The 24,371-nt window shown below is 46.8% G+C and overlaps 1 protein-coding gene and 1 long non-coding RNA gene across 2 annotated transcripts; one reads left to right on the top strand and one right to left on the bottom strand.

Annotated features, from left to right (window-relative positions):
- Nucleotides 1-1,512: 1,512 nt before the first annotated feature.
- LOC143437706 (2'-5'-oligoadenylate synthase 1A-like) lies at nt 1,513-14,818 on the top strand. The gene is made up of 6 exons (XM_076922666.1): nt 1,513-1,762; nt 3,341-3,629; nt 9,189-9,373; nt 12,212-12,444; nt 13,012-13,165; nt 14,237-14,818. The coding sequence occupies exons 1-6, from the start codon at nt 1,580-1,582 to the stop codon at nt 14,339-14,341; spliced, it is 1,149 nt and encodes a 382-aa protein (XP_076778781.1). The 5' UTR covers nt 1,513-1,579; the 3' UTR covers nt 14,342-14,818.
- Nucleotides 9,320-11,007, bottom strand: LOC143437707 (uncharacterized). The gene is made up of 3 exons (XR_013107041.1): nt 10,131-11,007; nt 9,530-9,580; nt 9,320-9,407 (listed from the first exon to the last, which is right to left on the bottom strand). It is a non-coding gene; the product is annotated as an uncharacterized LOC143437707 (long non-coding RNA).
- Nucleotides 14,819-24,371: the final 9,553 nt, after the last annotated feature.

Raw genomic sequence — 24,371 nt, 5'->3', positions numbered from 1 at the left:
TGCGTGCACACATGCGTGTGTGAATATATGTGTGTGTGTGTGTGTGTGTGTGTGTGCGTGTGCATGTACGCGTGCACCTGTGCCTGTGTGCGTGTGTGCCTGTGTGCATCTGTGCCTGAGTGTGAGTTGCTATGTCAGTTTGGGAATTGAACAGATTTCCCAGGATGTACATCTACAGCTTGTAAACACTAAACTGTCTCTCCAGCCCTCTCCACTTGAGACAAAGTCTAACTATACACCACTGGCTAGCCTAAAAGTTGCTGTATAGATCAGGCTGGCCTCCAATTGCAAAGATCTAGGAGCTTCAGCCTCTTGAGTGCTGGGATTAAAGGTGTGTACCAGCACACCTTGTGTTATTATTATTATTATTTTTTTACTAACCTATGTGTGTGTTCCTAAGGATAAATCTCTGTACCATATGTGTGCAATGTCTCCAGTGCTCTTGGGGCCGTCTCTCCACCCTCATGGTGTTGATTTTCTAAGGGACAAATTCCTCACCCTCTTATGGGTCTTTATCTGTATATTTACACAATAAACATATATTCTTGATGAATGATGACAGTTTAACATAGCACTGTTCCTCTCAGCTGTCTGAGCCCTCATGGGGGTATTTTGCTTTAAGCATAAGTTAACACATATTGCAGAAGACATTATTAAGCCAGGTAGAAACATAGGGACAGGTAAGCACAGTGGCCACCCTGTAACACCAGCACTGAAGGGACCAACCAGGAGGAATCATGAGTTCAAGTCCAGCCTTGGCCTCAAAGTAAGACCACAACAACCAGGAAGTGGAAAACACTAAACAAGAGATGAGGAGACAGAGGCAGGGGATTGGAGGGCACCAAACTGTTTTGATGCGGCCTTGGGTGGTGGTCCCATGAGTGTGTATCCAGGACCTGTGCCACCCAAAGACTGGCTGTCAACCTGGCTGTGGCCCTGAAAGACAGCTCGTTGTAATAGCCAGTGCTGAAGGGAGCTTAGTGGTACAGCCTGTGCTTTGACTGTGGAAATGCCCTGGGTTAGCTCCCACCTTGACCCCGCCTCCCAGCACCACAGGGGAAAATGTAAGACCAGAGTATGAGAGGGGGCTTCTGGGAAGGCTGAGCTTTCTGTTAGAAGTTTCTGTAATCCTAGATCTGCAAGTTTAGAGGTAAAGAAAAAGCAAAACCTGTTCAGTGCTGTTCTTTAAAAGAACATGTAGTTCCGCCTAAAAAGTTTGCAGGAGCTGGAAGCCAACCTCAGGAGCCGCTAGCCATCTTCTGCAGTTTCCTGACTTGGTTTCCCCTTTTCTTCTAAGTGTACAGATTGCTCTTAAAACATGCTGTGTAACAGCTTTTTCCAGAAGAAATCCTGAGAAAAACCAGATCAGTTTCTTTATGCATTCTTCTTCCCAGAGTCCTAAGAAAGCTCTGACTTGGAGGGCCCTAGTCAGAAGCTCAGAAAGTCATTGGCTGCCCGGACCTGGCTGATTTGCATAGCCCCGCCCTTTCAGGGAAATCGAAACTGAAAAATCTGTTCCCTGCTCAGGCTGGGAGACACAGGACTTGCAGGTTGCAAAAGCAAAAGCTCCAGACCTATCATGGGGCACGGACTCAGCAGTATCTCAGCCTCGGAGCTGGACAAGTTCATAGAGGATCACCTCCTTCCGGACACCACCTTTGGTGCCGATGTCAAATTAGCCATCAATATCGTGTGTGATTTCCTGAAGGAGAGATGCTTCCGAGGTGCTGCCCACCCAGTGAGGGTCTCCAAAGTGGTGAAGGTGAGCCCTCCTCAGCCTGACCTGACCGAGATGGGGTGGTAGGGGACTTTCAAAAGCCAGGCCGCATCTCTGATCCCTCCTCCCCATCCCTGATCACACCTGGGCGGTGGGTTCTTTCCCCTGGGTCCCACATCTGTATTGTAGAAGGAGCCTCAGCTACAGTTTGTGTTCCCCACTCCCAGGCCACGCCCATTTCAGAGTCAGGGAAACTGAGGCCCAGATCAGCAAAGAATTGCTGGAGAAGAGTGGCTGGTCAGGGTGGGAATCTGGGACGGAGGGGGGGGGGACCCAACCTGTGCACTGCTGTGTGACATAGTGTAACTTAACTTCCTTCTCCATGCCCAGTGTTCTCAGTCCATGCCCCGGGATGGCAAGGACACATAGACTAAGTCAAAAGTCAAATGTGACACAGAGGACAGAACAGGACCCTCCTGCTGTGTGACTGGATTGATGAACCCTCTCTGGGCTCAGTTCTGGGTCTGTCAAATCGAATTTCATGATGATGGCACCTAACTCTCAGGCTCTGTGAGGGTTGCAAAAGTGAAGTTTTTTTCTTTTTTTTAGTTGATTGTATTTTTATATTTTTAGTTGTGAGTGGGGGCTCTGTATGCATTACTGCAGGTTCTCTTAAGATCAAAGAGTGGGTGTCCGATCCCTTAGAGCTGAGGTTACATAGGCGGCTGTGAACTGGCCTACTTGGGTCATCCGCAGGAACAGCTGGCACGTTTGACGACTGACCCCCCTCTCCATCTGCACATGTGACAATGTGTAATGCCCCCTCTCAACAGTGGCTGGTGCTCACGTGTGTTAGTGATGATTCTCAGCATTTGATTTAGGGAGGCTCTTCTCAGTGGGAATTCTTCTTTAAAAAAATTGTTTTACAGATTTAAATTACTTTTATGAACTTTTCAGTTTCTCTATGATTTTCTATGTTATTCTATATCACACAAGGCCATTTCCTTAGAAGAAAGTGATGTCATTTGAGCACATTTCCTCCCAACTAACAATGCCAACAGTGGGACCATGGCTACGTTGTCATATATCTGTGTTAATTTAGTCAGTCTCCTTCCAACCACTACTGTCCTTTACTCCACACACAAGACCCTCCCCAGAGAGTCCTCTCTGATTGCATGTCACATGAGTGCAGCCAATGTGGACTCTACGTGAGAGAAAATGTGCTAGAGTTTCCCCTGATTGCTCTTCCTTGTTCTTTTCCTTTGGCTCCTCCCCAACTCCCATACACAGTCCTCTCTCTCTCTCTCTCTCTCTCTCTCTCTCTCACACACACACACACACACACACACACACACACACACACAGACTCCACAGATAAACATGGATGTCTGTCCTTCAGAGTCTGGTTTACCTTCTGTACCATGAAGAGATCCAGAACCCTCTATTTTCCTGCATGGATCCTGATGTCACTCTTCAGGGCTGACTAGTATTCCACTGAACATGTGGCAGCTTGCTCTATCCATCCATCCATCCCCCTCAGTGCTGGATTCCTAGGCTGTCCAGCATCTGGACTGCCCAGCATGGCTCTCCCTGTCCCTTGTCATTCTCATCCTTGTCTTTCAGGGTGGCTCCTCAGGCAAAGGCACCACACTCAAGGGAAAGTCAGATGCTGACCTGGTGGTATTCCTTAACAATCTCACCAGCTTTGAGGATCAGTTAAACCGTCGGGGAGAGTTCATCAGGGAGATTAAGAAACGGCTGTATGAGGTCCAGCGTGAGAGACATTTTGGAGTCAAGTTTGAGGTTCAGAGTTCATGGTGGCCCAACGCCCGGTCTCTGAGCTTCAAGCTGAGTGCCCCTCACCTTCATCAAGAGGTGGAGTTTGATGTGCTTCCAGCCTTTGATGTCCTGGGTAAGTCAGCCTGCCAGAGAGCTTCACCTCATCCTTGTGCATGCCTTCATCCTCCTTCTAGTTCCACCTGTGTGTGTGTGTGTTTCACAGGTGTTCTCTTGTGTGTATAGTGTGCATGTGTGTATGTATGTGTGTGTATATGTGTGAATGTGTGTATGTGTGTGTATGTATTGTGTTTATGTATGTATGTGCATGTGTCTGTTTTGTAGGTGTTCTCTTGTGTGTGGGTGTGTGTATGTGTGTGTGTGGGGAGAGGTGTGTATATGTGTGTATCCGTATGTATGTGTGTATGTGTGTGTAGCTATGTGCATATATGCACTGCACATTTGCATGTGTGATTCATAGGTGTTCTCTTGTGTGTGGGTGTGATTCTGAGCCATGGCTAACACATCTCAAGAGTCATCCATCTTTTTGAGATCTTGTCTCTCCCTGGTTCAGAATTCACACATGAGCCTGACTGGCTGGGCAGAGCCCCAGGGACCTTCGAGTCTCCTTCCCCCTTCTCAGCACTAGGATTACATCCTACCCCACCAACACTGGCCTTTTCCCTGATCCCTGGGATCTCTACATGGGTCCTCAAGCTTGTGAGCCAAGCATGTTACTGACTGAGCCGTCTCCCCAGACCACACCTTCCATCCCTGAACTGAAAACTCTAATAGTTGAGAAATTCACCTCAAGAGAGTATCTCTTTAAAGCTGAGCTGGGGAGGAGGGATTTTAGAAATTTGATTGTGGGGAGAGAGAATCCATCCCAGAAGGACATCAAGTGGTGAGCTGGCTCAGTTAGGGGAGGGAGTCACACTAGATGCTCCCTTAACATACCAGTCCTATTCATGGCTGGCTGTGCATTGTGTCTTCCTAAACCTGAGACAGTGTAGACGTCACTGAAAATAACAAACTCATGAGTCTTCTCCCAAAGAATGGGAACCTCAGAGCTGGGCAGAGACCTGGGGTGTCTGAGGAGGGTTTGTGCCAGATGCAGATCCTCTCAGTGGAGCTCTGTCCCCTTGGTGAATCTGCAGATGCAGCCACCACTGTCCCAACCACCCACATGCACAGACATGTTATATCATTACACATTAAAAGATCTTGTCTTTTGACGAAAATCTCAATTATTCAATTTTACCAATGAAGACTTGCAAGCCAAATGCTGTGGTAAAAGCCTCCTAGCTCAGGGAGGCAGAGAAAGCACCCAGCTGATCTTCCTCCTCAGCTAGAATGTTCCAGAATGTATCCCCTCTTTCATGCCATCTCAAAAAAATCTTTCAAACTCTCTTCTACTTCCTGTGGGTCTGTCTATCCCTCCCTTTGACTCTCTCTTATGCTCTATGGTTTTTTTCTTAATAATCCCGTGTTCACTTTTGAACAATTGGCACTTGCTCTGCCTCTTGACCTATTTAATCTTGTTTACAATATTCAAGCAGTATGCTCCTGGATTAAAGGTGTGTGCAAAGTCTGAGCCACACCACATCTAAAAATGTGTTTTTTCCAGTAAAAACTTTGGCTTCACAGTGTGATCAAATATACTGTAACAATCTTATACCAGACCTGACACACAGTTTCTCTCCAAATTACAAATTGCCCAACTCTACCCAAGACAACCACTAACACAGAAAGTGCAGTGTGGGTTTAGGAAGGTTGGGGGCGGGGGTAGGGGGGTGGGGGGTGGGTTATGTTTGTGGGACACAGCACCCCCCTGTTGGCCTCTGGGTGAACAGCTGCTATTAACTTAGAGACAAGGCCACTAGCCCTTGGCTTAGGAGAGCCATGGAAACAGTCCAGAGTCTCAGACAGTAGGGACTGAGAGGGCCAGCCTGGGAATAGCACCAGGACAGTCTGCTGTAGGAAACTGCAAGAGGCTTAGAACCCTGCTCAGAGGAGGGGGCTCAGTGGGGTTGACCCAGAAATGAGCCAGGAGGGGGCTCCCCCAGAAACCTGTCTGGGTCATGGACTTCCTCAGCCTCAGCAGCTCTCCAGTGGGGAGGCGGCTCCACCACAGAAGGATTGTCTTGGGAATGGTGGTGTGGGCGACAGCCAAAGAGAGGACCACAGCCCTAGCCCTACACAAGGTGCAATAGGCCATGAGCCGTATTGTAATCTAGACCCTGAAACTGAAAATAAGCCCACGAGGGAGAGACCTCCCTGGTCACTGAGTGACTGGCTTGTCCGAGCTCCAACCGTGAGTGACTTTGCCCCGTGCCAACCTCACAGCCTGATGGTGTAGCCTGCTGTAACCATAGCCACACACCTGCACACACTTACGGCACAGCCTGCCTAGACTGTTCAAATGTGCACACACACTTGCACACACATACACACATCTATTCCATAGCCTGCTGCCCAATCACTGTAAAAGTGCACAGGAAGGACACACACACACACACACACACACACACGCACGCACACACACACGCACACACACACGAACACTACCACATCTTGTTCCTGTCAGAACCTGGACAAACAAAACCACATGATATTAAGTTTACTTATCGAAGTCTAAGTTAGTATGCTACTGTAGCTGACCTGCCTTCTGTGTTCCTCTGAGGCTAGAAACTCGGTCTCTGGCACTTAGCTCTTCATCCTAAAACAGCAGGAGATTAAGTAAAGAATTAATTGCTAGAGCTTTTCCCTTTTGTCCAGATGCCTCTTGCTTTTCCGGCTAGAGGGAAGTTTGGAGCAATAAACTTCTATTGAACTGGAAGAAGAGAATAACACTCACAGAAGGAAAAGCTTTTACATAAGCAAACATGCATAAACTTACATAGGTCCATATACAGATTCACACATGTGCATTTATGCATTTCCATTCAAACCAGTTAAGCCCAGCTTGCATACTTTCTCACAATTACACGCTTACACACACAATCCATACTTACATATGCATATGCACTGGTGCTGAAAGAACTCACACATTCTGGATGAAAAGTGTGCTCCAATCTTTATTGCATAGAGAAAGAAAAAGCTTCTATCCTTTTAATGATAAATGAATTAAACCCAAGTCTGTAGGAAGAAAGCTTTGTTCCTTTTAATAAGACTAAGACTGCTTTGTATTAAAAAAAAGGACCTGTTCTGTCCTGCTCCAGTCTGCATGGCAGTGAACTGGGACCAGGGGACCACCTGAAAGAGAGAATGGGGGACAAGGGCATGCAAAGAATGACAGCCTGTCTGGAAGTCTGATCAAGCTGTCAAATTTTAATTTTTCCACACATGGGTTATATACACATAGGAGCAGGATATGGGGAAGGGGATGACTTAGGGTCTTCTTTGTTTCTGGGGAGTGCAGGTGATCTCAGGGGGAGTATAGATGTTCTTCAGAACAGGATATTGGCTGGGTGAAGAGTTCACAGAAGAAGCAGGGTGGAACAGGTCACCATGTACCTGTCTATAAGATCTATTATTCATTTGTTCTTATCTAAGCCAGCACTTTCCCACCAAAGCTACCTGTCCGTAAGATCTATTATTCATTTGTTCTGATCTAGGCTGGTACTTTCCCACAAGGGCTACCTGTCTACAAAATCTATAGCTATCTGTTCTAGGGTTAGTGTTTTCCCACAGAGGCCAAGACTCTGTGTCAGTAGGCACATATGGCTGACGTAGGCCTATGGGTGACTTAGGCCATTAATGTATAAGCAAGGTCGCTCCCAACATTGTCCCATGGTAAGGAGAAGCCTGCCTGTTCCTTCTGCTCTCTGAAGCGTCTTGTCCTCTTTCCCTCTGCATTCTGCACACTGCTCTCTTACTTTTTAATGGAACCTGTTGTTTCTACATTATTCCACTCTTCATTCTCCTTCTAATCTTGCTCTCTCCTGCTCTGAAGTTACTACAATGCTCTTACTCCCAATGTCTTTTCTCCCAAAGCTAGGCCTATACTTCTAAGTTCTTCTTGAGTTCAGTTCTGTCTAAAAAGTGTTCTGTCTAAAAACTTAACACATTTCTCTCTCACAGCTCAATTCTTCTCAGCTCAGTTCTGACTCTTCTCTTTGTCCTCAGCACTTAAACATCTTTCAGAATACATGACCGCATGTTTCAAAGTTCATCACGAGTTCACACACACAAAAAAATCAAATCATAAATTGAAATAGAAGTTTACAACAGAGAATGTTTACATGCATATTCGTTAGGAGTAATTAGTTAAACATCTATCACCTGTCACAGCTCCACAGTGAAGACTGAAAACCATAACTAAATTATTAGTGAAGTTTTGTATAGAAAAGCCCAGTCAATATTTTATCTCCTGTCCTAGCACCTATAATAAATCACTTCCCTTTTTATGACCTTTGGTTAATTGTTTTACAGCCTCTTGGAACGTGCTCTGAGGAGGAGAAAGTCTGGTTACTATCTAAGAGCAATTAACGGGTGACACTTGTGAGACTGGCAGAGTTCTTATTGCAGTTTTGACTATCAGAAAAGGACCCAATAGCAGTCCCACTATAAAAGAGCTTAATAATCACTGATAATATTTTTTAGGAATTCTTATAGGGTCATCATTAACACTTAATAAATCATCTATTTGTCTATATAGCATCACCACAAGACAGTACATCTTCATAGATCTGCAGAGATCTGCTCAAAAGGGGTAAGTTAATACCTAGTGATTGTTATATATGTTTAATAATAACAGGAAAAGCATATTAATAGCAGGAATTTTTCCTAAAATGAATTCTCCTGCAGCCTTGCCTAATAAGAGTGGATCTGTCATAGATTATATTGTAATCCGAAGCAGACCATTTCAGGGAGATCACCTGCTAGTTATTAGCTTGTCCTAGTATGGCTCCTGACAACACACTCAGAAAATCACCCACCAAAAACACACAGTGGCTGGGGAGACAGTGCAGTGGATAAGGGTGATTGCTGCACAAGCATGAGGACCTGAGTTCAAATCCCCAACGGCCACCCGTTAACTAATCTTAGGAAGTGCCACACATTGACCTATATCTCTGGTACTATGAGAGGAAAGAGACAGGAGAATCTGTAAGACCTGCTGGATGCCAGCATAGCTCCATGTTTACAGACAGACCCTGCTGCAAAGAAACAAGCTGACAAACTATAAAGGAAGACATCTTATGTCCTGTCCTGTCTCTGAACATATGCAAATACTTCCTCAAAAACACTTGCAATCCATATACAAAATAGGGCAGAGACTCTGTCAGCATGAGACATGATACACGAATGCAGCAGACCGCTCCACAGTAAACTTTGACACAAGCAGGAGTACACACAGTTGACAAGAACCGTGCAGAAGATACTGGAACCAGATGTGTTTGGCCGTTATCCAATTACCGTGTAGCTGCCTTGTGTACTGGTTCCTGCCACCACTGTCTCCAGGCCTGTGAGGAAGGCACTGGACTAGGACCCATTGGTGGCACAGACTTTGTAGTGCACAGCGTGTGTGCGGTCCTGAGGAGTGGGGCAGATGGGTAAATGTGGACTGATGCCTGCTGCTGAAAAGCTCTGCCTGTTTGCTGAACCCCATGGCCATTGACCTTGTCACCTCAGAGAGCCTGAAGAACCTCATAGAAGGGCTGAGATGTTAAAATGAATGAAACCTCCTTTACAGGCCATGTTAGCATCTACAGCAAGCCTGACCCCCAAATCTATGCCAATCTCATCAGAAAGTGCCTCTACCTGCAGAAGGAAGGCGAGTTCTCTACCTGCTTCACGGAGCTCCAGCGGAACTTCCTGAAGCAGTGCCCACCCAAGGTGAAGAGTCTCATCCGCCTGGTCAAACACTGGTACCAACTGGTAAGGCATCTGTTCCAGTCACCGTGGGCTTCATCTGGAGAGAGTGTAGACACGGGCCAGAGAAAAATGTATATTCTAGTTTGCTTTCTGTTGAGGTCATAGCTTTATCACATGACCAAGTTCCTTCTCAAGTTGCTTAGGAAGGGAAGGTCTTACTTGGTTACACATCCTGGTCACACTCCACCATTGAAGGAATTCAGAGGGAACCTGAAGCACAGACCATGGAAGAATTCTGCTCACTGTTTGCTGTCCATGGCTCTCAGTGTGCATTTCTATAGAGCCCAACCACAGTGGTCTGTTCCCACCCACATCAGTCAGTAATTAGTAACATGCGGACACACACTACCTGAAGCTAGTCAGATGGAGGCATTTTACTGATCAAGATTGACTCCTACCAGAGAAAGCTAACTGACGAAGAACTAACCAGCACAATATACCCCTTTTCAACATGGCACACACATAAACCATGATTGAACCGTAACCTTTCCTTTCTTGCTTGTCCCTAAGATCTCATGTCAGTATTACATCATAAAACACATCGCAGCTTTAAAGTCCTCAAATTAAAAACCAAACCTAAAGAAACTCCAACACATTTAAAAGACTAGTCTCTCAACGGTGGGCTCATATAACATTAAAAACACAAATTAAATATTTTCTTTCGGTAAGAGGGAAAAAACAGGTCACTGTCACAATCTGATTAAAACACAACCAAACCCCAACAGAGCAAAAAGCTCAGTATCTGATATCTGGGACTCACAGTTCTCTGAGCGTCTCGGGCTCTGCCATCCACAGCTCACACAGCTGGTCTCAGGCTCGGGTCAGCTCTGTTCTCACATTGCTCTGTTCCTGGCAGTCATCCCCTGCTCAGGGCAAGTCCAGTGGGTCATCACTGCTGTTGAGGCTGCACTTCACCAGTGGCTTCTCCTGGCCTCTCTCAGTGCCAGGCCTCAGCTGCTCCCCATGACCCCTCCAAACCTGTAGGTTTTGTGGGACTAAAGCCTTACCACCTGGGAGACCTCTCTGTAGTTCCAGGTGTGATCTACAAGCTGGAGATGCAGCTTTGGGATGCCTGGATCTCAGCTACTGTTTGCTGACCATAAGAAAACCCTTTTCAGATGGCTTTGTCCCCAAGGTGCATGTCTCTTCTTCATCAGAGATAAATCTCAGCCCCAGCTGATGAGAAACCCCTGATTCCTCATGCAAACATAGCACACAAGCAGCCCAGATGGGGTCCTTGCTTTCCTCTGAAACTTCACTCCAGCCTCTGTCACCTGCCTGCCTCTCAGCCCTCCTGTCTTCCAGGTTCTCACAAACAGCCTGTCAGGCTCTCAGCTCTCAACAGCTTTCCAACCCAAAGTTCCATCATCCTTCCTCAGTCCTCCCCAGGAGCAACATGGCGGGTCAGTCACAGCAGGGCCCCCTCCCTAGGACCAGTGTCTGTCCTCGTTTGCTCTGACGGCTGTGGTAAAGATGATGCTGGAAAGTAAACTGGGGAGGAAAGGGATTGTCTGCCTCACATCCCTGCATCCCACTCCATCACTGAGGGAAGCAGAGGACATGGAGGAACTCTGCTGGCTGATACCTTTGGCTGCTAAGTCTGCTTTTAAAAAAACAAGTCAGGACCACCTGCTCAGGGTTGGTAATACCTACAATGGGCTGGGCCCTCCCACATTAATCACCTGATACAAGAAAATGTTCTACTTCAAGCTAGTCTGATGGAGGCATTTTCTCAGCTGTGGGTCCATCTTCTCCAGATGTTTCTGTCTCAGGTTGATGAAAAGAATAAAAATTGGCAAAAGCAGTGAGAAAAAAAATGTAAAAGAAAAAGTGGGTGGAAGGGAATTAGAACGGAGGGGATGAGAGAGAAGCAGGGCTGAGTGGAGATGGGGGAAGGTGATGCTGTAGGAGAGGGAAAGAGTGGGAAGGGGGATCTGAGAGGAGGACTTTCCTTGTCTGTTCTAGGTGATTTCTTTTAGTCCACTTTTCAGTCAGCTAACTCTCTCTTCAGCCGTGTCTAATTCACTGTTGCTTGGCTGCTGCTTCATTTGTGCCTTTGGGTTTTTCTTTCATCTTCGGCAAACCCTGCGTGTCCCCTTTTAGACTTTGATTTTCCTGACTTGTCAAGTTGTGTCTTTAAATGTGTGATTTCTTGTTGCATTCTGAGTGTTTTTGTGTGTGCGTGTTTACACTTGTTCATGGGAGCACATGTTGTGTACATGTGTGCACGTGTGTCCTTTAGCATTTGAGGGCAGTGAGAGCAGATCCTTAATTACTCACCACCTTATATAATCAGTCAGGGTCTCACACATGGCACTCAGTGTGCTGGGTCAGAAGTTCTGGACAGTCACACAGCTATGGAGAGCCCCATCTCTACCCCCCTTGAACTTGGATTAAGAGTCAGCTTCCTCAAGAGCCTGACACTCATGTAGATGCTGGGGTCTGACCTCTAGTTCTCACCCCTGCACAGGGAGGGAGGCCTTTACCCCTGAACCATCTCCCTGGCCCCCTCCATGTTACTTCAGAGACCTCGAGAAAACTTCCATAGTGAGCTCTCCTTATGTCCCGCCCTCACTCCTAGCTGTCACTCATGGTGTCTTGATTCCTCCTGTGCCTGCTAGTGAATACTGTCTTTGTGGAGCACACAGGGTCAGTCTCAACCTCTCAGCTCTTGGCTATAGCACAAGAGGGGCCATAGACTGAATCTAAGTGACTGGGCGTGGCTGTGTGACAATAAACCTGTAAGGACATCATTTTGAGGCAGCTGAATAGAGCCTGTGAGCAGTGGCCCCCACACAACAGCTGAGAGCCCCGTTTTTCTCTTTGCCTTTCTCTTCTCAGTGTAAGGAGAAGCTGGGGAAGCCGCTGCCCCCACAGTACGCCCTGGAGCTGCTCACAGTCTATGTCTGGGAACGCGGGAGTGGATTTGTTTATTTTGACACAGCCCAGGGCTTCAGAACTGTCTTAGAACTGGTCACTAAGTACAAACAGCTTCGAATCTACTGGACAATGTACTATGACTTTGAACATGAGGATGTCTCCAGCTACCTGCACAGACAGCTCAGAGGAAACAGGTAGTGTGTCCCTATGCAGATCAGCTCTCCATGGAGTCAGGCTGCACTTATGTAGAAAGGGGGAGGTGGGAGATCTGTGTCACTGAAGCATCTCTTGTACTGAAAGCTGTCCTTCTGTCACCTGACAGACATGAGGCCCTAATGCCCTGGGAGCCGGGGGTTGGGGTGGGCTCTCCTCTCTGCAGATGAGGAGACCAAGGCTCTGACACTGTCCAGACCCAAACAGCAAAGGAAGGGGAGGACATGGAGTGGGAACTGAGATTATCCAACAGCAACAGCATCATAAGACTGTGAGGTATCAAAGACCAGCGGTGGACCAGTTTACCTGTAACTAATAGAGTACTATGTCACCCTAGGGTGACACAGCTACTAAAGGGTAGAGGATTCGAACCCAGGCCTTCTAAGTCATGCCCAAGGATCCCTCCAGTCTTGCTGTTTGCTGTGGGGCAGGGACAAAGGACAAACTTTGGATAGAGATGCTCTGCTGGGCTCTTCCTCTGTTCTTGTACAGTGGTGCCTGAGGTGCTGGCCAGCTGCTCAGTTCCCTCCCTGAATGTTGCTCTGCAGGCCTGTGATCCTGGACCCGGCTGACCCAACAGGAAACATTGCAGGTTCGAACTCAGAGGGCTGGCGACGACTAGCAGGAGAGGCTGCCACCTGGCTTCGGTACCCATGCTTTAAGAACAAGGACGGTTCCTCAGTGTGCCCCTGGGATGTGCCGGTGAGAACATGTTACCATCCTCTCCGTTTCGCACACCCTCGTTCTCTTCATCTACCTGGAGAATATTCTCACAAATCTGTGGTCTCCTCCCCCCTGTGGAGGCCAGCGGCTCTCCTTATTTCATGGCCATCTTAACACTGTTCATAGATCTCATGGGTTCACAGAATGGCTCAGCCGGTGAAGGCACTTGCTGCTAATACAGATGACCTGGGTTTGATTCCAGGACTCCTACGGTAGAAGGAGAGAAGCAAATCCCCAAAGTTATCCTCTCACCTTTGTCTCTGCTGTTACACACATGAACATGAGTGTGCTTACAGACACACACACACACACACACACACACAGACACACATACACAGACACACACATAGACATATACACACAGGTTGCCCACACTCAGTCACACACAGACACACACATACACATATACACACAGACTTGGAGACCTGAAGCTGCTGGCTCAGGGACACGCAGAGTGTAGTGGGGCTGGCATCCTGTGGACTCTGAAGCCACCGTTATGTCCATGAAGCATCCTGTCACCCCTGTCTCATTGTCACATGACCAATGGGACTCAGCAGGTCTGGGTCACAGCCACAGAGACACAGAGGGACCTGCACTTGGACCTTTCCCCTCCTGGGGCAGCATCTTCCTGTTGCTAGGGAACCAGTGATGCCATGAGTGCCCTCCAGATGGAGGTTAGCATGGCTGCAGGGATGTTGGAACCATAACCCAGGTCAGGAAGGCAGTTTGATGGGGTGTGGGGGTGGTGATTGCGGATGTGGGGGTGGGTCAGGCTGCAGTGGCCTTTAGGGCCATCCCTCTGGCTATGCCCACTTTCTCATTTGAAGGATCTGTCACTGAATGAGAGGTGTCAGGTGGGAGGTATGGCTTCCAGGGGAGAGCTCTATATATCCTCAGGGGCCTGAGCCATGTTTGACCTACTGTTCACCTTCTCAGCAGCCTGACCAAGGGGCCCAGGTGGCCTGTCACAGAGCTCACCTTCAGGCCTAATTTGCATCCCCTTCCCAGTAAGAATATGGGCTCCTGACATGATTGTGTTTTCTATTACAGACGGAGGTTGATGTGCCCAACCAGGAGAATCACAGTTTTCGTAATTTCTATCAATTTTTTTTGTTTTTGTCTCTTTTTATATTTTGGAGGGCTTTTTCTATATAGCTCAGACTGGCCTGGATATTGCCATCCTCCTGCCTTAGGGCTGCCATGACTGCAGGGTAGGCCTGCTGTGCCCTGCCTTCCTTCCATTCTCAAGTGGACAAGAACTGGCCATGTGTTGTCCTGTGAGCCCAGCAGGACCTGCCCAGGAAGCTCCAGAGTCAGGGTCATGTCCTGCTCTGCTGCAGGCCCTTGACCCAGAGAGGGCAGGATGCTACCTACCCAAGGCTCTGGTGAAGAAGGGTCCAACCTGTGATCAGACTTCAGGCTTCTGACAGCTGCCCTCAACCCCTGCATCCTGCCCCATCACAGACAGCCTTCCTCACAGCCTGCTTTATCTGCCTTGTCCTCAGACAGTGTTCTCCGGGAGATGAGATTCAGAAGGGGAGGGATGAACTCAAGCTTGACCTCCATCTGTTCACCTGTTGGGAGGTTCTGGCAAACAATATCTGATCAACAATAATAAACCACAGCAAGTCATGAGGGTGTGTGTGCACTCTGAGGGACAGGACCATTGAAGTACAGGTGTGTGTGTGTATGTATTTCTTTGTGTCTGCATTTGTGTGTATGAGAATGCATGTGTGTATGTATGTGCATGTGTATGAGGTTCTGTGTGTTTGTATATGTGTGTGTCTCTCCATGTGTTTGTACATGTGTGTGTATGAGGAATTTTATGTGTATCTCTGTGTCTGCATGTGTGTGTGTATGAGGGTGTATGTGTGTGCATCTGTATATGTAAGTGTGTGTGTCTTTGTGTTCATGGCCAAGTAGCTGCACTTATTATATTTTCCATGTGGATGCTGGTACCAAGTCCTCAGTGGTGAACAAAGCAGAACCAAACTGATACAACTTTTGATGCCAGGTATCCCGGGATCCTCCCAGGTCTCTTCTTACACATAAGCCTGAGACAGGAATTATTAGTTCCTTCTGTGTTCCCAAGCAACAGTAATTTCTATTGGGAATAGTCCTCTTTTGAGCTATCTTACAGCACATAGTGTCTTTTCCTGGGCTGTTCTGTTTTTCTCTCTCTTTCTGGCCGAGAGTCAGATGACCATTTGATCTAAGACAGAGATTTGAGGAAACTAAACAAGCATGCTTAGGTTGGGAGAGGAAAGCCATAATCCAACTCCAGAGCCAGCTTCATAACAATGTTGAACAGCATAAAATGATGCTTTGGTATTATTTATACCCCAAAGACAGCATATCTGACTCCATGCAAAATAAAATCAAGGGGCAGACTATAGGGAGTAACCTGAACAAACAGAGGAAACTCAAAGATACGAGATTTAAAAGGAATTAAACATCAGATTTCATGGAGCTAATGAGAGGGATAGAGACTGAGCAAGATCCTGGAGTGAACTGGGAGACAGGACTAGTTAGTGGGGAGGTAGCTGGGAGACAGGACTAGTTATGAGGAGGTAGTGGAAGACAGTACTAGTTAGTGGGGAGGTATCAGGGAGACAGGACTAGTTAGTGAGAGGTAGTTAGTAGGGAGGCAGGACAAGTTTAATTTTTTTCAAAACCTCTTTTTGGTGTTTTATTAAACACTTTAACCTCTCTTGTAGTCCACCACCCACAAGAGGTAATGGAAAAAAAAAAGGATACAGGGGGAAGTAGACCTGTCTAGAAAGGTTCTTTGAAGCATATTGTCTGCTATGTTGCCTGGAAATTGGCAGTTTCACAAGTTAGCTGCCAGTGGCAGCTCGATCCACTCGCAAACACTTCAGATACACCAGCAGTCTAGTTCGGTAGAGTCGGGATAGCAAACACGAATCAGCATCAGTGGCATGACCTAGCAGAGACAGCCAGGCCTAAGCCTTGGCTCAAGTTAGCAGGAGAGACCAGGAGGAATGCCAGGAGTTCTCAGCTGTGCCTCTCTCGGCAAAGATGAGAGACCCACATGCATTGAACAACTAGCTCTATAAGCAAGCCCAGCCCAGACTCCGTCATGGTCCATTAAATCTGTTTTATACTCCCTCCAAACATCATGTGCCCACCATGGGTCTTGCCTCAGCACCTGTGTCTGCCTCAGCTGATATTATTCTGCCAATCGGTCCCAGTCAGCAGAAGCAACAAGAAGCTGCAGCACACCACCAGGCGATTTTTGCTGTATTTCTCTCTATGGAGTCCTGACAAATGCTGCTAAATTATGCAATGTAAGGCAGACCAATACATGTGTGTCGTGAGCAAATAATCTTTCATCACGTGTCCTTTCACATGCTTGCTTTAGCAGAACATTCTCTCTCCTGTGTCTGCTTCAGTCAAATGTTCCTTCATGAGTCTGTCTGAGGCTTTCATCTGTGTCCACTTCAGCTAAATGTTCCTTCACGTGTTTGCCCCAACAGAACGCCATCTTCTCAAAGAACCCTTAAGTTTCCACGTCATATTAGTTAGTGAGGAGCTATCTGGGAGACAGGACTAATTAGTGAGGAGGGATCTGGGAGACAGGACTTGTTAGTTAGGAGGTATCTGGGAGGAGGACTAGTTAGGAGCTATCTGGGAAAAGGACTAGTTAGTGTAGAGGTAGCTAGGAAACAGGACTAGTTAGTTAGGAGGTAGCCTGGGAGAAGGACTAGTTAATGGGGAGGTAGCTAGGAGACAGGACTAGTTAGGAGGTAGCTGTCCCATTCCCATATCCTCAACAAAACTTGTACATATAAACAAACACAAGACCTGACAATTACCATTTCAAAGGAGTCCAGACAGGGATTCAGCTCACTGAAACAAATACAAACAGTAATAATAATCAGACAAGCAATGGCCAACCACCAGGCTCTCACTCACCCAACACAGCAGACTGACAACCAAGGGTGTCCTGTGGTCAGGAGTCGCCTTACTCAAATGTCAACAAGACATCATCCAATATCCTGGGCTTGAGACTGTTCAGTCACCAAAAAGAGTGCACTCACCAGATTTCACAAGACCAAACAGTACAGGGGGTGTCTTACTTAGGGTCTCCATTGCTGTGAAGAGACACCATGACCAAGGTAACTTTGATAAAAGTAAACATTCAGTTGGGGCCGGCTTACAGTTTCAGAGGTTCAGTCCATTATCATCATGGCGGGAGCATGGCAGCGTCCAGGCAGACCTGGTGCTGGAGGAGACGGTGAGAGCTCTCTATCTCATTCTGCAGGCAGCCAGGAGGAGACTGTCTCTTCTGCACTGGCAGAGCTTGAGCACCAGGAGCCCTCACAGCCCACATACACAGTGACACACTTCCTCCAACAAGGCCACACCCCTTCTGACAAGGATACACCTCCTAATGGTGTCACTCCCTATGGGCCAAGCAATCGAACACATGAGTCTATGTGGGTCAAAACCTAATGAAAACATCACAGAAAGCTTGCAGGGTTGAATTAGAGCCTCTTTCTCAGGGACAGAATAGATCCTGTGTGAGCCCCAACAAGTTCTACTTGGCCTGTTCTCACCCAAGAGGAAAGCCACACAGACCCAGAAAGGGACATACACCGTTGTGACTACAAGTCTAAAGAGACAACCCTGACTTGAGTGAGCCGGGACTTTATAAAGGCAAAAACCTTTGAGTAGGGTACTTCACATTGGCATAGCTGTCGGTAAGCATGACAGAACTGTGTTTTTAGAGTAAGACACAGTTCTCTTTCTAAAGTATTTCTGTTTGATTGGCAAACAGGAAGTCTTGCAGTTGCAGGAGAACAATGCAAGTTAGCAAGATTTCCTGCAAGCTCGGTACATGCCTGCAGGCCAGCCTGACTTGTTTTAGCCTAAGGTGGGGTCAGGATCTTGCAAACATGTTTGTATTGCTTCATTGACTTATTACTGTCTTCTGCAATATATGTTAACTAATACCTAGGGCAAAATGTTATCCCAAGGGCTGAGACTTTCACCGCACTAACCTTCTGATTCAGCAGGACAATGTGTTTATCATGTATATGTTTATGTACATATATAAATACAGACCCATGAAGGGCGAAGAAAGGTGTGCACTAAGGGCTTCTTTTATTTGAGTCAGAGGGATTAAAAGTGTGTGCAAAAAGCTGAGCCACACCACAACTGAAAAGGTTCTTTTTTTTTTTTTTTTTCAGTGAATACACAACCTCAGAGTTCACAGTGTGATCAAATACCATGCAACAGGGATGTGCCTAGGTTCTGTTCTTAGGGTTAAACGGTGTATAAGTCAGGTTGACTTCATGTGGCGGGGGAGAGTTTTAACATGAGCTGTGGTTGGTCCTGTGATTGCTATCATGAGCTCCTGCCAAAACCTCTGAAAACAGTTATACACACAGACACCCAGACCACAGACACAGATACCCACAGAGATACACACACATACATGAGAACCATTAGTGAGAAGTTCTGTCCTAATAGCTTTCATAGGGTTAATTACAATATCTGAGGACTTCAGGCCCTTGACCTCTTAAAGACACACACTGGCCATTTTTTATGTTGGTCAGACTTCCCTGCTGTGCACTGAAGATCATGTGAGTAGCCAACATTAACTTTTGTTTAGTTCCTGACTGAGGAGCCATCCGGCCCTCAGGGAGTCACTAGTCTTGTGAGAATCTCAGGCTCCTGGACCCTTTACCAGTTGTTGATCTGTGAGGATAAGTCAAGCCTGCTTGGCCTAGCATGTAAGTATAACAATTCAACACCCAGAACATCAGTTACACCAGTGTGGTTCTTTTAGCTACTGTATAATATCCCTATAATCAGGCAATTCCAAATAAACTTGGTTAGGTATGTGTTTAACTAAGTTCTTGTGATTGTTGATATTAGACCACAGAAGCCTGATACAGTTTGTATGATCTCAAAGACTCATCCTTTATGTGCGTAACTAACTCAGACCTTCATCATGTCCATAAGCTTTCTAGTTTTCTTTTCCATTCTGGAAGCTTCCATCCACCTTAATCTTCACATCTTAATCTTAATCATCCTCTGTCTGAGTTTGGGTTTTATTGCTGTGAAAAGAGACCATGACTAAGGCAATTATTATAAAGAAAAACATTTAATTGGGTCGGATTTACAGTTGCAGAGGTTCAGTCCATTATCATGATGGTGGGAAGCCTGGCAGCATCCAGGCAGGCATGGTGCTGGAGAAGGAGCCAAGAGTTCTGCATCTTGCCTGAGAGTATCTAGAAGGAGACTAACTCTCTGCACTGGGTAGAGCCTGAGCATAGGCGGAGACCTCCAAGGCCACGCCCACAGTGACTACTTCCTCCAACAAGGCCACACCTCCTAACAGTGCCACTCCTTATGAGACAAGCACATTGAAACCACCACACCCTCCTTTACAAAAACAATTTTAATCAATACATGTTTTTAATCATTAAAAAACTTGAATACCACCAGACATAAGAGAATTTACAAATGAATTTACTATCTGTTGAGAGAATTTTCTCCTCCTCCACAGAGGGGGACTGAGCAATGCCTAATCTCATTTCATTAGGTCTCAGTGACAAACCAAAGTTCAATTACAGAGCTCACCCTGGGGAACCAATGGGTTTATCAGGCTCGCATACTGAGACTTCTAAGGGGTCAGTGATGAGAGTGTGAGTGATCCCCCGCCCCCAAACAGTCACACTGCAAGTGTGTACTCGGTATGCATGAGGACATTTTATAGTCAGAGGAATAGAGCTCCATTTTGAAGCTTTAGTTTTTCCTGCTCTGTCCATTTGTTTCCATCATTTGGCTGAGATGGCCAGTCTGTCTCCCCCTTTCATGAAGGACTAGAACATGAACCCGTCCTGCTGTGATGTCAGGCAGGCACAGCAGGAGCCATGAGGATGGCAGCTGTTTAGAAGCCTCAGTGTTGGAGCTTTAAAAAAAATTTATTCTTTTGTTTCTTTGTAAAGGCTATAGTGGTTAAAAAAAAATCCTGAAAAATTCTTTAAACGTCTGTATTTACAAACACATTCACTTTCATATAAAACGCACTGAAAGGCACAGACAGGCATTACTCTTACCTAAAGGGAGGGCAACTTCCCAGTAGTAGAAATGTACCCAGGTGGCCTGGAAACCTTTAGATCTTCCATGGAAGCCAGTAACTGTCTCATTTAAAACTGTGTCAGAATTATATTAAAATGATCAAATAAATCCCTCACTGTTCTGATGTTATCTCTGTAGTCTGAAATAAAAGGGTGCAATGACCCCTCCCCCCCCACCACCACCACCAAGGGCTCAGTGGGACCGGGAGGTGTTTTGGGTGTTCCTATTTTGGTTGAGCATAGTTTCCCAGTAAGGATGAAGGAGAGACTTGAAGTGGTAAATTGGATGCTATACAGAATTTGCTGATAAACTCGCTTAGGAAATAATACTGTTACAGAAAACAGAATTTGGCTAGGGAGCCCCACCTGTACTCTGAGATAAGCGGTACACTAACCAGGCTCGTTAGAAACTGTGGGAAAGAAAATCTATACCACAAGTGAAGCTTAGGGTCTCAGAGAAAGTTTCTGCTAAAGTTTATTCAGGAAGATTGGCCTCCAATTAGGCGCCATTCCCATTACAAAAGGAGACAAGCCTGACTTGGAACTGGTCACAGGTCCATGTGCACAGCAGGGAGCATGCCTCTAAGGGGCAGATCAAGCCTCAGGGGCAGGGTCACAGCCACTGGTGAGGCATGAAGTTCCTTGTGCTCTTAACAGGAGAAGCAAGGTTCTGTCAGTTGAGCAAAAGAACACTGGCATACATAAAATTTATTCTGGCAATATTTTTGCTCTGGGGATTCTTCCATCTGACCAAGTGGCAGGGCTTGCAGTCTTTTATCTCTGTTTAAATTGTTCAAAGTGTAACCCAAGGCCATAATCTGAAGGACCTTTAAGGATGGGAGTGTATATGCCTAAGGTGTATATAAGTCTGTAGAATTTCTATTCCAGGCTTGCTCTTCTTTGAGCACGAGCCAGAATAGGCCAAAGCTATTATTAACAGTTGCCCCTCCCATATATTAATTTTGGTCAGGGTCATTATTGCTGTGATAAACACCATGACCAAAAGCAAGTTGTGAAGAAAAGGGTCTATTTGGCTTACACTTCCACATCCCTGTTCATCATTGAGGGAAGTCAGGACAGGAACTCAAGCAGGGTAGGAATCTAGAGAAAAGAGCTGCTGCAGAGGGGTGCTGCTTACTGGCTTGCTTCCCCTGGCTTACTCAGCCTGTTTTCTTATAGAACCCAGGATCACCTGCCCCAGGATGGCTCCACCCACAGTGGGCTGGGCCCTCCCCCATCAATCACTAATTGAGAAAATGCCCCACTGCCTTGCCTACAGCTTCATATTCTAGGGGCATTTCTTAAACCTGAGGCTCTGTCTTCTCTGATGACTTTAGCTTGTGTCAAATAACCATGCGCGTAACTGTGTAGCACCGTACTCAGTTGTCTGGAGTAGTTTGTCTCCTGAAGGCATAGGAATTCTTTAATAGTAAAATGAACCCATGCCCCTTCAAGCCAAGTCCCTAGAAGATCCTCACATCCCACAGATCAGATGTGGATTGTAGCGTCCTTTCATTTAAAAAATACTTCCGTTACGTTCGCATGCATGCCCAGGCGGGTAGTCTGTGGGTTTACAGAATGCCTTATCCACCAACATGGGATTCCACAGTTTTTCTTCTAACCAAAGAATTCACTTTGCAGCAAAGAAGTGTGGCAGTGGGCCCGGGATTGTGGAGTCCACCGGCTGTACCATGCTTACCCACCTGAAGCAGCTGGCCTGACAGAAAGATGGAATGGCCATTTCAGAGCCAGCCTCAAGAATTGAGCAACTTCTGGGTTCTTAGACTTCTCGTATATAGCCAATCATGTTGGGTTAGTGGGACCACAGCCTGTAAGTCATTCTACATATCCTTTCTGATAATATATAGAGATGAATTTTATAAGTTCTGCTACTCCAGAAAACCACGGCTAATATGAGAGAGATCCCAACACTGGGTAGGTTTCCTGCTAAGCCATAACCACAGCAGCCATTTTTGATCTTAAAGGTCCTCATCTTTCCATTTCCCCCATGGAGAATTGTGGTGCAGCCATTACAGATCACGCATGGAATTACATTAGTATAGGCTAGATGAGGGAAGATGTGATGGGTCCACAGCTTGTCAGGGGACCACGGGGCATTGTTTATTAAAACCCTGTGGATCTGGGGCTGTTTCAGGAGAGCAAGACTGGAATCATAGACCAGCATCACTGGGTCCCCCAGCAGCTCAGATAAAGTACAAGGCAGAGCGTGGTTTGTCCTATGGTCCAGGGGACACACATCCTCTCACACATGGGGACACTGTGGCTCCTGGTCCTTAGGGCTGCTAGAGTGATAACTGAAGGGAAGGGGGCCAGGGAAACCCACCCCTCCCCCTTCACAGAGATTGAGAGTGGACACTGGGGACAGGAATAGGATTTGGGGATAGGAGCCGGGTCTGGGAGCTGGTGGCCCTCACCAATTCCCTGCATTCTTAGTGAGCGGGGGGGGGGGGGGGGGGGGATGCACAAATGGTTTTTTTGTGGTTAATGAATTGTGTGTTTATATACTTACAAACAGCTGGTTTACTGAACTATGGAACCATTAAATCTCTGCATTAAGGGTGGTATGTGTGTGTCTGTGTGTGTCTGTGTGTGTGTCTGTGTGTGTCTGTGTGTGTGTGTATATGTATGTGAATACAGAATTTGAGAGCATGAAGCAGGTGGAATTCTGTGAATTCCAGATTAGGGTGGGACATATGAGAAACAGTTGGAAGGAAGGAACAACAACAACAACAACAAAAAAAAAAAAAAGAAAAGAAAAGAAAAGAAAAGGAAGGGAGGAGGCAGGCAAGCTAGAAAGAACAAAGGGAAAGGAGGGAGAATAAATTAATTCATTTTAGTTTGAGTTATTACATTGTGATTTAATCCATTGCTTCAAATCTCATTCTCACACAGACAACTAAATTTTAAAGTCATCATTGGTCACAGTTTCCATGCAATTTTGTTTTCCTGCCCTGCTGTGAACCTCAGCCTGCGTGCTGCAGAAACAGTGCACACTCGATGCACACGGGCCAGATTCCCAGGGCTTCAGGGTCATGTGCAGCTGGTGAACAGATTCTGTGTGGGATGAGGAAGGTCTTGAATCATGTCATGGGAGCACGGCCAGAAGGAGCCAAGGATTCTTGTCTCTGTTTCATGCATAAGAGATCTGGAAGCTTCCCAAGCCACCCAACATCAAACACTGTAGCACTTGGTCCTGTACTGTCTATGGCTAGTTGCCCAGTAACTGAACCCATGTAGAGAATATAACAAGTACTCAATAGATGACTCTAGTTGAGCATGAAACACACACACACACACACACACACACACACACACACAAAGAGAGAGAGACAGAGACAGACAGAGACACACAATTCTAAGGCCCCATCCCGGAGAGTGCACACATCCTCATAGCTTACTGTCCCTTATTATAGCTGATCAGACACTGTTGGATGGAGCTTCCCAACAGCTGGACAGATGGACAGCAAGCTTGAGTTCTCTTTCCTTCAGAGTCTGACTCCCAGAGAGCACTGTTGGAGGGTAAGGCAGAGGACGCAGGCTGTGAGGATGCTGTCCATGGGCAGGCAGGGATCAGAAGCCTGCAGTCTGATCCCAGGTTGGATGCCCCTCACTGGAGCCTAGAGCAGCATCCTGTCCTCTAGGTCAAGGTCTTGCAGCAGAGCAGCACATGCCCCTGACTCCGGAGCCTCCTGACCAAGTGCTGGGTGTTCACAGGAAGACACATGCTTTCTCTGGCTGCAATGAAAAACCATACAATCATGTCAGGAGCCTGCATTGCTTCCAGAAGGGGGGTGTAAACCAGCCCTGAGGGTGGGTACCATGACTGTAAATATGAAGCTCCTGAGAAAGAGGGGCAGCACACACAGAGGTTGGAAAGATGGCCATAAGGACACCTTTGACAATGCCCCTTGAGGGTACGTATGGCCCCACAGGAAGGACCTACATTAACAGATCTGCCAAATGGGAGACATGGCCTAGCTACCTCTCTGCTTCAGGACAGCCCTACAGGCCACTGTTCCCACAGCTGCCTCCCTCCAGGTCCCTCTCACCTC

The sequence above is a fragment of the Arvicanthis niloticus genome, chromosome 24, assembly GCF_011762505.2.
Source record: "Arvicanthis niloticus isolate mArvNil1 chromosome 24, mArvNil1.pat.X, whole genome shotgun sequence".
Taxonomy (NCBI): Eukaryota; Metazoa; Chordata; class Mammalia; order Rodentia; family Muridae; genus Arvicanthis; species Arvicanthis niloticus.
This window is presented reverse-complemented; position numbering and strand designations above follow the sequence as displayed.